Source organism: Prinia subflava, chromosome 1 (assembly GCF_021018805.1).
Source record: "Prinia subflava isolate CZ2003 ecotype Zambia chromosome 1, Cam_Psub_1.2, whole genome shotgun sequence".
NCBI lineage: Eukaryota > Metazoa > Chordata > Aves > Passeriformes > Cisticolidae > Prinia > Prinia subflava.
The window spans coordinates 118626348-118641133 of NC_086247.1; the positions used below are offsets into that span (position 1 = coordinate 118626348).

The 14786-nt window shown below is 42.7% G+C and overlaps 2 protein-coding genes across 4 annotated transcripts in view; one reads left to right on the plus strand and one right to left on the minus strand.

Moving 5' to 3' along the window:
* GALNT15 (polypeptide N-acetylgalactosaminyltransferase 15) overlaps positions 1 to 10088 on the minus strand; it is a 31925-nt gene extending 21837 nt beyond the window's left edge. The window contains exons 1-4 of one of the 2 annotated variants that reach the window (XM_063409394.1): positions 9901 to 10088; positions 8418 to 8960; positions 2889 to 3055; positions 1976 to 2180 (exon numbers count right to left, since the gene is read on the minus strand). In XM_063409394.1, coding sequence (XP_063265464.1) covers positions 1976 to 2180; positions 2889 to 3055; positions 8418 to 8960; positions 9901 to 9926 — 941 coding nt within the window. In that variant the 5' untranslated portion in view covers positions 9927 to 10088. Of the gene's footprint in view, positions 1 to 1975; positions 2181 to 2888; positions 3056 to 8417; positions 8961 to 9170; positions 9346 to 9900 lie in introns of those variants that run through there. The other variant, XM_063409402.1, reaches the window with a different exon arrangement.
* Positions 7181 to 9475, plus strand: LOC134556939 (putative cuticle collagen 155). Of its 2 annotated transcripts, none has more exons than XM_063409416.1 (2): positions 7181 to 8321; positions 9339 to 9468. In XM_063409416.1, the coding sequence occupies exons 1-2, from the start codon at positions 7870 to 7872 to the stop codon at positions 9352 to 9354; spliced, it is 468 nt and encodes a 155-aa protein (XP_063265486.1). In that variant the 5' UTR covers positions 7181 to 7869; the 3' UTR covers positions 9355 to 9468. The 2 variants fall into 2 exon arrangements, 1 of the variants encoding a protein (XP_063265486.1); XR_010081965.1 differs by lacking the exon at positions 7181 to 8321 and adding an exon at positions 8595 to 8728 and having other exon boundaries at positions 9339 to 9475.
* Positions 10089 to 14786: the final 4698 nt, after the last annotated feature.

Sequence of the window (14786 nt, forward strand, 5' to 3'; positions counted from 1 at the left end):
CGGCAAACAACTCCACTCACTCTAGGTGATTAAATGTTTTCCATTCTTATCCCTCCAGCAAAAGTGCATGAGTTACAGTTTGTTCGGTGCATTAAGAGGAAATATGGATATTTTACCAGTCATTCTCAACTTCCTGTGCCTTCCTCACTTGGGTAGTCTCAGGGAGTGCACATGATTCAATTTAACAGCTCCTCGAGTGCTAAATGAAGCCAGGCTGACTATGCTAATGCTTTACATTTCCATGGTGATCTCCATGCAAGCACTACAAACCATTTATGAAAAGTCATGAATTAACTTCCTTACCAGGTCAGTGTTATTGTCACCGTATTTCAGCTGGAGAAAGAGGGACAGTGAGGGAAGGTGACTGCCAGGTGCCTTAGACCTTATTTTCCCTCCTCAATGGAGGATGTCACAGGTTCTCCTCACTAGCAGTGACAAAGCTTCCAGGGTCAGACACAGCGACTGATACAGCACACAAAAAGGGATGGCTCAACCCATACTATTATCCAATCAGTTTTCCACTTTTGCTTCATTAATCCAATTAGATATTAGTTAATTGGCTGTTAAATTCTGCTCTCCTGGAGCAATGAATGAGCATATGGGCCCTGTAAGGGAAGAGAATTCCTTTCTCACTCCCTGGTAACAGTGCTACAGAATCTCTGAATGATAGCAGACTTGGAGGCTTTGCATTCCTTCAGGAGGGATCATTTTTGACTGGGAATTTTTGCCATGGTGGGGTTGTGGAGTCCTAACTTCTCTCTTGCTGTTGTAATTCTCCCTTCACTATAGCTCTCCTCTGAGACTTTGTAACTCTTTTAATTTCAGCAATTTCAACACCCTTGAATAAGGACTGGCCAATTGATACACACAGTAGTTTTGCTTGAACATCAAAAATAGACTATAGTTCAAGGCAGAAGAATCATGAAGTATATTCATGGTAAACCATCTAATTAGTCAACAAACAAAAAATAGTCTGCTTTTCCAAGGAGGACCTTTTTGAAAAGAACATTCCTGACATTCTAGCACAGCATTACTCTTGCTTTCAGTATTCTTAATGTTTTCATTCAAATGATGTAGTAATTTCTAAAAGCTCCCATTAATTCTCTCATAAGCAAACATAATAAGCCATAAAAGCAGCCTCTTCCAGTGCATGGGAACAGCATTTGAAGGTGTTTAGCATGACTATTTAACAGTCTAGTAAGAGTTTAAAGATTTTTTTTTATTTTACCCGCTCTAGCAATTGTTTTTTTCCCAAGTGAGAAGTTAATGTACATTTTTTTCTTTCAAAGAAGTCCCTTTAATAGAAGATTTACTGACATGTAAGCCCAAAAACATTTGCAGTGGTCTTAATCTCTTCAAAGACTGCATAGATGAGCTCAGCTGTGCTTTAGAGAGCAGACCCAAGTACCACCCTAAACACAAAATACTCAGAAATATGAATGTCTGCCTTACTCTGTTACTTTGGTGTCAGTGAATGTACCTGTGATTAGCTGGACCTGTCTAGGCTGCCAAGGAAGTCTGGGCTTTTTCTGAGGAAGAGAAATGGAGACCAAAAGGTGACATTGGTACACATCCAAACAGCCTCAGGAGGACAAAGCATTTTATTCTTGGCTTCATCATTGAGACGGCGAGAAAGTAAAAATAATGGAGTCTTGCAGTAGTTTTCTCTGGTGGATGTTTGCCTATTTACAAACCGGTTGAGACTGAAACCTTTTTAATTCAGACCACCAGGAAGCCTTCTTAAATCTCTAACTGGATACAAATTTTGAAATTTACTCTGAGTGTAAAGTGAGGGTTATCAGCTGTGAGACCTATCCTGCTTCCCACATATCAGAGTGATGCATACGTTGATAAGGTAGAAAATAAAAGGGATGTGATTAGAAACAAGAAGATAACCAAGGGAGGATTGCAAAAACTACCCAGTACTTTCCAAACATGTCCCTTTCAGCAGAAATGACCATATCCAGGGATTTACCGGTTGCTGGAGAGCCTGGCCAGGAGGGGTTCCAGCCAGCCCTTCTGACACTCGCAGTGTGAATCCATGAAGATGAGCACGTCCCCGCTAGCCCGTGCAGCTCCGAGCATCCGACCTCGGATAACTCCAAGCCTCTTGTTGCTCCGGATGAGCTTCACACCACCCAGCTTAGAGATGTATTCACTCAGAGCTGACTTCAGGGGCCCTGTCAGAAACAGAACAGTCACTGAAATGCTTTAGCTTTGATTCAAGCTGTTACAGAAAAGAAACAGGTAGTAGGAGATGCTACTTCTTGCTGGTAAAATGTTTCAGGGGCATTTGTTTTAAATGGCCAAGTAGGCCATGTTTCAAATATTTCTGCAGCAGCATAATGTCAAAGGAAAGTAGAGACTAATGGAAACTGAGATTCACAAGGTATGAAGCTATTCCTGTGGGAATCTTAATAGCCTCCTCTCCTGTTTTCGGGAAAAGGTGGATGCTCTCATCATCTCATAAAATACACAGATGAGAGTGAGATAGTACAGGTGTTTGGCTTTCCCAAGCACTTTGGATTACTTTAGCAATGTGGACTTTTCCAGTCTGTGCTTCAGCCAAAATCCAAGTCTGGAAATTATGACAGCAGATCTGGTCCAGTGGGAATCCTAAGATTTGCATACTGTGGTCTTATTTTAAAGTAAGATAGTTCAGAGTGGTTGTAAATGATGTGGGGGAAAAAAAGAAACATATTTCAAAGTTGAAAGTCTATGCTGAATTCTAGGGATGGATAGTGAAACCTGGTAGCCAGCTCTGGGTTCTGCTTAGCTCGCTTCCTGAGAGTCCTCTTTGCCTTCTCCTCACACATTTCTTGGAGGAGGACAGTTGCTTACCCGAAGTGTTGGAAAAAAGAACTCACATACAGAGAAATGGGAGCTACCTTGCTGGCTGAGATCGTCGACTAGGATGATATCCTTGAGGAAGGCCTTTGGGGCTGTATCCATAATGCTGTGCACAGTTCTCAGCAGAGTAGACCAGGCTTCATCGTGGAAACAGATGATGACACTAGCAGTAGGCAGACTGGAGTCATATTTTTGCTGTAGGCACCTGCATGGGTGAAATGAGGAAGACACTGGAAATGCTGGAACAAATGGCTAATTTTTTTCTTAGAGCAAAGTTGCAAGCAGCACCTAAACCTTCAGGGGTAGAGAGCAGTTTAAGATCTCAACTCACTTCTAAGAAAAGGAAGTACTAAGGTGTCCAAAACTGGAATATGAAGTGAAAATGTGGGAATGGCACTACAAAAATAGGAAAGTGTTCCTGTGTTCTCAGGTAGTTTTTTTCCCTGCTCTGTCTGCCTCAAAAAACAGAGCTCCAACAGAAATGGTCCAGAATGCAAAGAAAAAGTGAAGATAATTAGAGTGGAGTGAGGGATAAAGCAGGTCAGTCAGCCTCCATCAGTTTCTACATTTTCTCAAGTAATAAAGAGCAAACAATTGCAATACCATTAAAACTAAAAATGAAATAACTCATCTGCAAAACAGATCAGTATACCTGTGGATTACCTGACCAAGATCCTAGTGAATGAAGCCAACATCTCAGTCCTTTATGGCAAGGGATCCTTACATGGGCCATGATTACAAATATAGATACATTTAAAAAAGAAAATGTATTTTCACTATAAAGTTTGTACAGGTTGCTTTTCCAATGAAAACAAATCACTGCTGAATGAGGCTCCCAGCTGGGAGTCAGTGGGCAATTGAAGCAGCAGAGCAGTCTGGAAGTGGGTGGCAGGGTGCAATGTGGACAATCCAGTTTGGGGGGTTTATTCCATCATTGTTTTTCATTGTCTTGGGCTTGGGGCTTGGGCTTGGGGAACACTGGCCACAGGGACAGCCTGCCATCTTGTCTTTGTCTCAGGAAGCCACACAGCACTCACCATCTTGTCTTGGTCTTGTAAGGAGAGCACTCACCATCTTGTCTTGGTCTCAGGAATAACATTGTAACACTGCCAAGCCACAGGAACATCCCCCCACCATCTTGTCTTTGTCTCAGTGGCCATGCAGATCTAAGTCAAGGTGGTAAATGCCTTTTGTGTATAAAGCACCTTCTCCTTTTGTATACTTTTGTTATTAATATTGCTGCTGTCATTGTGTATTTCTTACTCCATTGCTGTTTGCTTTCAGTAAATTGTTATCTCAACCTATACTATCCCTTTGTCCCTTCTTCACCAGGTGGAAGTTTAATTCCCAGCTGATGTTAAACCACCACAATAACTCAGACATTTAAAGATGACAAATACTTCCCATTCATCCTCACAGAAACTGCATATGAAAACCATCTGTTCTGGTGTGAGGATGCACATTTTCCAGAAAATGCCTTCAAATGCCCGTAGTAGATATGCAAAGACTGTATATATACTGCTTTACTGACATAAGAAAGCATATTTTAAAAAGCTTTTCATTTCCCAAATAACAGTCATTCAGTGTCCTAATTCATTTAATCTCCAGCAGCAAAAATTTCTTCAAGGAATTACACAATTGGCTGAATGTAGCTCATTGTTATTTCAGCATTTTTGTATTGCCAAGCAAATAATTACACAGATTTTACAGTGGTTGTTAAACATTGGCTACTCAGCAGAAACTCATGTAAGGGATATAATTTTAGTATTTCTGTTTATTAGCATTTTACTTAATGCTCTATTCATGGACTGAGGTCCTACGCTGCTAGACACTATCCAGATATAAAGCTGCTAATCACCTAAGAGAATTCATAGTCTGAATGATTTAATTATGAATACACATAAATGGTTACTATAGATGCTCTTCTGGTAATATATATTTAAAATGAGCACAATCTTAATAATTCATTGTATTTTTCAATAGTTCACTTTTTTTTTTTTTCATGGAAAGGCAAATTTTCTTGGTGATTTTTACACTGTAATTAGTCTATATTGTCCTTGGTTTACTACTTTGTGTAATCAACAATACTGGTACCTCACAGTTTCATATTAGGTGATTGTTTCCATTTTCAGCAGGATCAAGAAAAGAATACTCTCAAGACTTGGGAGTGGGTATTTTCAAGCAGTAGAATCAAGAAGTAATTAAGAAAATTGAAGATCTGATGCAGTTCTTTTATTACCAGGCAGCTTCTATAGCTATTAGCACCTAGTTGCTAGTACTGTGGTTATAGCAAGAAAATAAAGCTGTTGTGAAATCTTAATTGGAAAAGAATTGAAAATAACTGTACTTGAACATATAACCTTGGTGGCGAGTGCTTAGTTGCCATGGAGATTGGCAAAGACTTGCAATATAGATATCTAATCTTCACAAAAATGCACAAGGGTACTGGTATGCAAAAATACCTTCCCAGTAATTTGGAGCAGTTTCATAGACAGTCTATCATAAATTGGCATTTTGAAAAGTCAGGGCTGTGACTGATATGAGACATAGTGATTTAATCTTATTTGTGAAAAACAAGGAATTGTCACATGCAGCAATGAACAGAGAGCAATTCTGACAAGGCAAAGGCAGAGCTGACAGGGACTCCCACTCACCTTCAGGAAAATGTTTCATTGAGATTCAGCTCCAAACAGCACTCCCAAGGAAGCTATACTTTTGTAATGAAACTTAAAACTTTTGCAGATACCTTGTGAGTTTCTTTTGCTATTTGACACTGAAACCTAAGAAAGGAAAATAGACTTTTCTTTTGGGCAGAACCCCTATCATAAAAATCACAGTGGCTTGATTCAATTGTCCCAGGAGAGTGTCAGTCCCAGCTGGAGCAACTGATAGCAGCAGAAAGCACTTTGAGGGATGAAGTTATGTCAGAGGATGGGCTGCTTCTTGTGTGAAGTATTTGCCATCCAATTTCAAGTGATGTCAGGGAGACTGAGTCCATGGAGGTAACTCACTGAAACATCTCTAACTGGCTGGCTTCCCTCTAATTAAATAATAATAGACATTGTGATGAACAGCATGATGCAAACCTAATAGAGACACAGACAATCTGATTCTGGTTTGCTCTCTTTTTACACTGCTGTAAAACTGGACTGACACAGTTGTGAGCCAGGTCCCCAGAGTAAATTACACCTAAAAATTATCATTGTGGTCTGTGTGTTGTGCCATAAAGGACAGGTCTGACCTAGACATATTCTGCTGCAAGTTTATGATCGGGATTTGGATCAGCCTCAGATGCTGAGATCTGGGGTTTCAGTCTGGGTTCTGTAAGCTGTGGTGTTGAGAGCTCTTTAGGCTGTGACTAGTCAGATGGCAAAATCCATTCAAGAGCTCTGAGACCATGGCTTAAATTTTACCAAGATCAGTATTAACTAAAGCTGTCTCCTATTGGATGGCCCTTCAGCTGCCAAAGTAAAACTGTTTTTTGGCTTTCCACCAAAGGCAGTAAACCAGGGCAGTCATTCCTCCTTTGAACATTACATAGTTCAAAGAGTTAGCAGTGAAGCATGCCAAAAAATAACTGAAATAATATCATCATGTCGTTATTTAATGGAGTTAACCAAATTAACACTCAACCTAGTCAATAAGTACAAAAAACACAGTTTCATTTCTCTTTCTTTGAGACTGTATGCTTAAATTAGATACTTATCTTTAAACACGTGAAAATGAACACTAGAAAAAAAAATTATTCTGTGTCCTATTTTAAGTATTTTCTGATACACCTTTCCACCGTGTCCTGGGAGAAAACTACAATTGTTTTTGTTACAGGAGACAAGACACCACTCACATCCCTTGCCCTCCCCTTGGGAAGGGAAGCATATCACAGAATCAATTAGGTTGGAAAAGACCTCTGAGATCATCAAGTCCAGTCTTTGATCATCACCTTCTCAACAAGACCACAGCACTATGTGCCATGTCCAGTTTTTCCTTAAACACCTCCAGGTACAGTGACTCCACACCTCCCTGGACATTTCATTCCAATGTTTAATTGCTGTTTCTTTGAAGAAATTCCTCCTAATGTCCAACCTGAACTTTCCCTAGGCCAGCTTGATAGTAGATACACTCAGATCCTTTTTAAGGAGTGCAAAGAATAGCCCCTCCTGGGCTGCTGAGGCAACTGGCTCTCAAGTCTCCAGACTTCAAATGTAACACCTGGGGCTTCAAATGCAATCTTTTTTAGCAGTGGCCTTACAGCCGGCTGCTGACAGGTATGCTGGTGTTGGCAGGCTTGTCCAACACACCAATCTCCATCTTCCTTCCTCCCGTGAGTTTCCTTTCAATACTTGCCACAAAATCACGGGATATTCGGAGTTGGAAGGACCCACAAGGATCATTGAGTCCAACTCCTGGGCCTGCCCAGGACACCCTAAGGGTCACACCAAATGGTGTGTTGTCCTGAGAGTGTTGTCCAAACTCTCCTTGAACTGTCAGGCTTAGTGCTGTGACCACTTCCCTGGGGAGCTGTTCCAGTGCCCAGCCACCCTCTGGATGGAGAATCTTTTCCTAATATTGTGCCTAAACCTCCCCTGACACAACTTCAGGCCATTCCCTCAGGTCCTTCACTGGTCACCACAGAGAAGAGATCATGCCTGCTCCTCCTCCTCCCCTTGTGAGGAACCTGCAGACAGCAATGAGGTCAGTCTCCTGCCCTCAGTCTCCTCCAGGCTGAACAAACCAAGTGACTTCAGCCGCTCTTCACACGGCTTCTCCTCCAGACCCATTGCCATCCTTGTTGTCCCCCTCTGCACACTCTTTAATAGCTTTATATCTTTCTTATATTATGGTGCCCAAAACTGCACACGATGTTTGAAATGAGGCCACGGCAGTGCAGAGTCAGCTCCACTTTTATGAGTGATCATCGAGCCACTTTTGTTCTGGAAGGTCTGAAAGCCTAAACTCTTGACTCCATCACTTTGGAAGCCCAGTGACCCCATAGCTCTGGCAGGTGGGCTGAGAGGGGGCATGGCCGAGGAGGGAAGCCGCCTCTCCTGCTCTCCAGCCCGGCGTGGGTTCCTTCCGCCTCCCCAGCCCAGCAGCCGGACAGAGGGACGGACAGACGGAGGGACAGAGGGACGGACAGAGAAGGGCGGGTCGCGGGGCGCTCCCTGCCCTGCCGGCCCCGGCACCTGCCGTGACGCGGGCGCCGGTAGGGGGCGCTGCCGCCCGCTGCGCCTGAGGGCGCGGCGCGGCCGGGCCGGGGCTGCGGGGGCGCCGCGGCAGCCTCTGCTCCGCTCGCCCAGCGAGCCCCTGTGCCCCTCCGCCCCGCGCCCCGCTCCACCTCTGCCGCCCGCCGGCTCCCGAGGGCTCGAACCAGCTCCCGAAGGAGGCTGGGATCGAGCCTGGTCTTGGGAACGGAGCGCCCGACCCGGAGCGGGGAGTTCGATAGGAAAGACGCGAGGTCTAGAGGAGGAGAGGTGCGGGGTTTGCAGCAGGAGAGGTTCGGAGGGAGGCGCGGCGGCGGGGAAGGAGGCAGGTTTTCCCCCAGAAGTGAAATAGGGTGATTTACTTACAACGGGTGTCGTACCTCAGGCAGGTCCCGGCGCAGCGCGATCCGCTCGCTGAGCACCTCGTTAAAGCCGTGGGTCTCCAGGCCGAGCGGCCGCTCCCCCGCGGCCGCCCCCTGCCCGTCCTGCAGGGGAAGGGGCAGCGGCTGGGACTCGGGGCCCCCCTCTGCCTTCCCCTCCGGCCGCCGGCTCTGCTGCTTCACCACGCGATAGCCCTTCCTGGCCTTGCTGTGGTTCCTTTTGCCGGTGGGCGACACGACGGCCATGATCAACTCATCCTCCCGCAGGGAGATGAAAGGCGATAGACCGTCCAAAGGGTAATACTGCTGGCTCTCCTGGGTTTCCAGCATCTCTTGGGTCTCCACAAAGTCCATCTGATACCCTTCCCGGGGGTTGAACTCCACAGGCTGGAAAGTCCCTTCCTTGCTCTGACTGCTGGGTGGTGGATTCAGTGTTGTAACCATCAGTAGCAGAAAACCCAGCATCAGAAACAACAAGAGAAACTGCAGCTTACGTGATCCATATCTGCACTTCTTCCTCAAGAACATACTGTTGGTGACAAAATGATACAGATGGTCATGTTAAATATCACTTGTATCTTCCTCAGATTTCAGTCCTCCGGTTGCACAAAAGCCCTAGTTTTCACTATCTGCCAAGAGGATTTTTTTGCTCCCTTCACATTTCACTGATGCCATTTCATGCTTTCCTCTCTATTTACAGAAAAAAAATTTATAACATTCCTATTAATATTGTACTTACTGTAGTAAAACGTAGCATGGATCCAATGAGATAAAGTAGAGCCTTTATTACGGAGTCCCAGCTCAGTTAGGAAAGTGCATGCTTTGCTGATTAAAAGAGTAACTAAGGCTTTGATTTTTTTTCCCCCCTTTTAAAATTCTAAGTCGAAAGAAATCCTGTTTCTTGTAGTTTCTTTCCAGAGTAGGTCCTGCTTCTTCGAAGTTTCCAATTGCTGCCTGGATTGAAGCACTGTATCTGTGAGAGCAGATCTGACAGCTCTCCCCCGTTCAGAGGCTTCAAGTTAACTGTGATCAACAGATGAGAAGTAGTCGGTCCCTGACTTAGTTTCACACATAACTACGGCACTCGGTCAGGAAGCACTTTGCCAGACATAATACAGAGCAATGTGTGCGTCTTTCTCTTGGTCCTAATGCCCTCACTGTGCTTGTCCTAGCAAATCAAAACTTTGCAAAAGCTGTAAGAGGTGAAATACAGGAAGCAAAATGTTGTATTAGAAAAGAAATCAAGGCACACCACAGATTACTGTATGTTGGAATAGCTGTATTAAGCTGAGAATGCGCAGAGCAAGAATCAAGAATTTTATAAACTGAATAAAAGATGGAGAGCACATGTTTTATGTAAGGTTAGATTTATTCATATGATAATGTGTTAGCTGGAGTATATTTCATATCCAATAAATATTTACAGCTGCAGGGATTTTAACAATGTCATAAGGGTGCCAAATTATCACCTGGCAGGCTGAAGTTGTCTCCTCATCCATAAATTTAGTATTGCAGGGCAAGCAGCTTCAAGTTTTCCTTAGTCCAGGAATAACACGTATAAAAGCCTGGGCTGGAACAACAACCACTGACACTGAAAGAGAACAACAACTTCTGTGATTAAAAGGGGAGCTCAGTCTCTGAGGTCTGTTTGCTAATACTGCTGGCATGGGTGCTACTGGGCATGAACTGTGGCATTTTTTGCTGCGAGACGAGTGCTTGTCCAATGGGAGAGGGGTGAGACAATCCACGTGCTTCAGCATCACATGCCTCTCGGTCTGGCAGAGATCGGGGCGGATGCTACTCAGGTGTTGCCAACCCTTTTGATGCTGGGGGCATGGGATATGGTGTTTTTCATGTCTTGCAATATTTGATGAGCAGAAAGCTCCTGCTGCAGGAGGCATGTGATTACTTCCACATTCACAGATTTATAAAAAGACCTATGTTTCTAGATAGTATAGCTAAAAGAATAGCCTGAAGACAGGCGTGCAGTATACTCTAAAGGAAACCAAGGATCTATTATTTTTTTTCTTTCTTCATTATTACTTACTTCATTATTACTTTTTTTCTTTCTTCATTATTACTTACTTCCCTCTAAGATGTTCTGTAAGTTCAGACTATGGTTCCTGGTAGACAGCTTCCAAAAAATTAAAAATGAGAGGACACCTACTTTCAAATTAAAATGCATCACAGCCTGCAAAAGCAAGGATGGTATAGAGCACCATAAGATTGCTGGAGGCACATAGTGTCTCACTTCTGTGTGCACTCCCCTAAGCAGCTTATACAGAATGCCTTAAGGGAGTGTGACTGGTCTGCTATGTCTTGGCACCTTCCCTGCATCAAGTGTTCTTTAAAAGATACAGAACTGCTTTAATCATATCTTGGGCAGAAGGAAGACCGAGCCAATATTTTGGTACTTCACCATTGTATGTGTTTCCCCTTTTTAGCTTAAATTCACACAAAAGTAACATCCCAACTCACCTTCAGCCCTGATAATATTACTTTTTATCCTGCTTTTCATAGGTACAAAGAAGTATTGATGGTTTCAATTCAATAGGGAAACAGCACACATTTGCATTAGAAAAATCTGAGCTGGAAAGCATTCATTTAAATAACAATGTTTCAGCCATAGAAAGACAAAATGAATTGGAAATGAAGAGACCTGTCTGAGATGCTCTCCAAAAAGCTGGCACAGGGTCTTCAAAAGGTTCAGTCATGAAGTCCCATTATCAGGCATATGGAATAAAATAAAACTAAATTAAAAAGAGAAATGTTGGCTGGGTAGAATAAATGGGAGAAAGCATTACTTTCTCTTTTCCTTTTTTAAACTTTCCTGGGCTACCCGAGTATTTTGATTTAATTTAATTAATATTTTTTCCCTGGCTAAAATATTTTAACAAGATACTTGTTAAAAGTCTGATCAAGATAATTCTAGCCTGCAGTAGAAATTGCTGTATAAATTCTGTCCTGTTATGTTCTGTACTGCTGAGCAAATCCACCTGGGTTGCTCATGCACCTGAATTTCAGCTACAGATGAAAAGACACCCAATTAACAAATTTAAGCACTTTTGGGACAGAACTGATAGGTAACATTATCATTGAAATATACGCATATGGAATCCAGTCTTTTATTATATCCTGACCATTTTAACAAGAAGTTAAAGAAATGAACAATTACAGAAGATATTTGTTCAATGTAGTCAATTAAATGTGCAAGTATAAAACACTGGGTGGCACACTTCCAGCAGCCTCTATTCCCTCTTCTGTGCAACAGGCCTTCCTGAACCATTTCCCGTCAAACAGTCTGTTTGTCAATCTTGTCTCTTAAAACAGTGGTTTTCCACTGCCATCATACAAAAGAGATATTGCTTTTCCAATGGATGAGCCTCCCTTTAGTATCTGACAGGACATGTCTTGTTTCCTTCACTGCATTTGAAGAACAGCATAAGTGTTATGATCTCCCCACATGGAAGTCAAGAATACAACAACCATTGTCTTTTTCTTTTGATTTCTGGTTACTCAAAGACATGCTACAATATAGGCCCTTCACTGGGACGCAGAATGGGTTGCTCCTCCTGCCTCGCTGTTGAGGATTCCTTTTCATAGGATGCTTTCCTATGTATTCTTTGATGGAAGAGGAAGGAGCACTGCATGGCCCAGGCTCTACTGTCAGACCTAGAGCCATTGTCTTCATCCTGAGATCCAATCTTTTAAGTGCTGCTTCATGCAAGTAGCCCACAAAGAGGCTGCCCATAAAAAATATTTTTGTCCTTGGACTGCTGTTCTACAGCAAATCCTAGAGCTCCTCAGTCCTTGGGAAAGGAGCATGTTACAGGTTATAACAAATACACCAGCAATTACTCACAAAAAAGGCCAGTTTGCAGTGTCAGTATTGGCCAGTGCCAATATTATATTGACTTTCCTACTGGTCAATCCATGCAAGAGCTGAAAGGCTTGTGCTCCTACCAGGCCTGCTCAGGTAGACACAGTGGTGTAATACCCAGTGCTATAAATACCTTCAGCAAGTGCAAAGTTAGTTATTGACTTCCTTAAGGAAATATTCACCATCCTTCACTATTGCAAATTTTGCTCATTAATTACCAAGAGCTGGAACATGGAATTAAATCTAGGCCTCATTAATTCAAAGGTATTAGGAAACAGATGCCTTTTGCAGAGTAACAAACCTTTCAGTCACTGTTCTGTAGCTGTTTGTACTTACCCTTTCCTCCCCACCTCATTTTGGCTCACATTTTTGTCCAAGCCATTCTGCATCACATACTTGTTCGATATTACGTGACATGTTATGTTATCCGTATGTGAAGAAACACCACATACTTTCAGCATGCAGAGCCCATGTTCAACTGCCAGGAAAATAACAAAGCGAGAGCAAACCCAAGGCTGGATGGAAGAAAGAGCGTGTGGACAGGTCGTTACTGACTCTTTAATAAACATCTTGGATTGATTTACACTCCTATGCCAAAAGCAGATGTGCCACTTCCATTTAAAGACTCAACACATAGCAGCACTCATGGTTTCATAGCTGCATGTATTGGATGCCGCAGCTCTTTGTGCTCGTAACAATGGCTTTATTTGCACAGATGTGAAGAAAGTGCATGAAACGAGACCGTTTACATGGTGCACAGGATTTTTGGTGCTTTTGCAACCAAGTAACTTTCCCTGTTCTTCCAAGAATATAATAATATAATAAGAAATAAGTATTTGTAGATCAGAAGAAGATATAATTTATTTGCAGGTATTGCAGATGGTTTGTGTGCATGGCATTGTAGCAAACATTGCTCATTCAATGATACTTTCTAATAGCAAGTTAATAATAAATTAGAACGAGATTCTGTGGAACTTGCTTTTGAAGGCCATAGAAGCTTGATAAAATCTTTTGATCACTGGCAGGGATTTTGGCACTTGCATTGTGATTTATAAGATGTTTCCCAACCTGTCAGTGGAGGAAATGCATCTGAAATTCCATTTTTACAAGATTTCCACTCATAAATCATGTCCCATGTAAAATGGAGCATGGAAGCCATGGACCTTTGCACTGCTTTTCGAAAGCAGTTCTGTGGGCATGAGGGTCAAGCACACTGAATGGAAAGTAAAGGGAATATATATCAGAGGAGGGACAACTTCTGGATTTACTGCACCACAGCCTCTGGCTAACTCAGAAATGGTAGCTCTCAGGACATTAAGGGCAGTATTCTGTACTCCATGCCTGAAACCTAGCCTCTAACACAGCCCTAGATAACTACCAGCTATCTGTGAGGGATGAGAACTATTGATCATCATTAAACCCCCTAGCAAAGATACATCTGAAGTGCTGTGGGCAATACACAGGCCATCACTACCTCCTGCCTCTTAATCAACCACTATTAATACCCTCAGGCTGGAGAGGGTTCTGGATACCTTTAGTCCCCAGTACCTCACCCTAAGGTAATTTGAATCCAGTTTTGAACTGATTGTGACTATTTTAGTGTCAACATCCTTCACTAGAACATCATCCTGCATTCACCATAAAATCTAACCCATTAGAGATAATGGGACTAAACAGCTGCCTCTAAATTGCAGGTGGAAATGGAAATGGAAAGAAGGTGGTTTAGACTTTCAGAGTGGCTGATCTGGCCTCCTTGGCTTTAAAAAATGAAACAAATGACGTAAGAGAAATTGATCCTTCGTGTAGTATTAACACTAGAGGTATTACGTCAAAGACCTATGGATGGAAGGTCATAAGAAGGAATTCTCCATGATGGGTATCCCCTGGGGATCTCTGCCTGTAGAGTGTCATTTATGGTTGGAAATTTACTGCCACGGAACGGACCATGAAACCATTTGCAATCAGAAATCTCAGAAAACCTGAGTGATAATAAAGGTACCCACAGCAAAGCCTTTTTCCCCACCGAGGACTCTTTAGCTGGTGGGCAGCTTTAACTTCACATCTGCTCTGTTTCTTTCTGCACATACAGGTGGTACATAAAACAGCATTTGTCTCTCAGAGACTCTAAATACAGACAGCATTTAAAAATCACAATATTCATATGGAAAGCCTGTGCCCATACTAAGTATTTCTAGTTACAAAGGTGTTTAGTGAAGAGAAAAAGCTTTAAATGGTTCTGGCATCTCTTCACACCTTTAAGCGCTTAGTGACATGTGGTTCCATACAGATTGCTCCTGTTTCAAGGCAATGGTCATCCACATCACCTAAACTGGAAATTACCCTTTTTTATTCCTCCTAAATAGTTACATGTTTGTGTGCTGCTGGTATAATAAATAGTTGCTCCTCTGTTACCTGCTGAGAATTATTGGTTGGATTCATCAGGGAAGTTGGCACAGAGTATCATGAGGAGAAGAC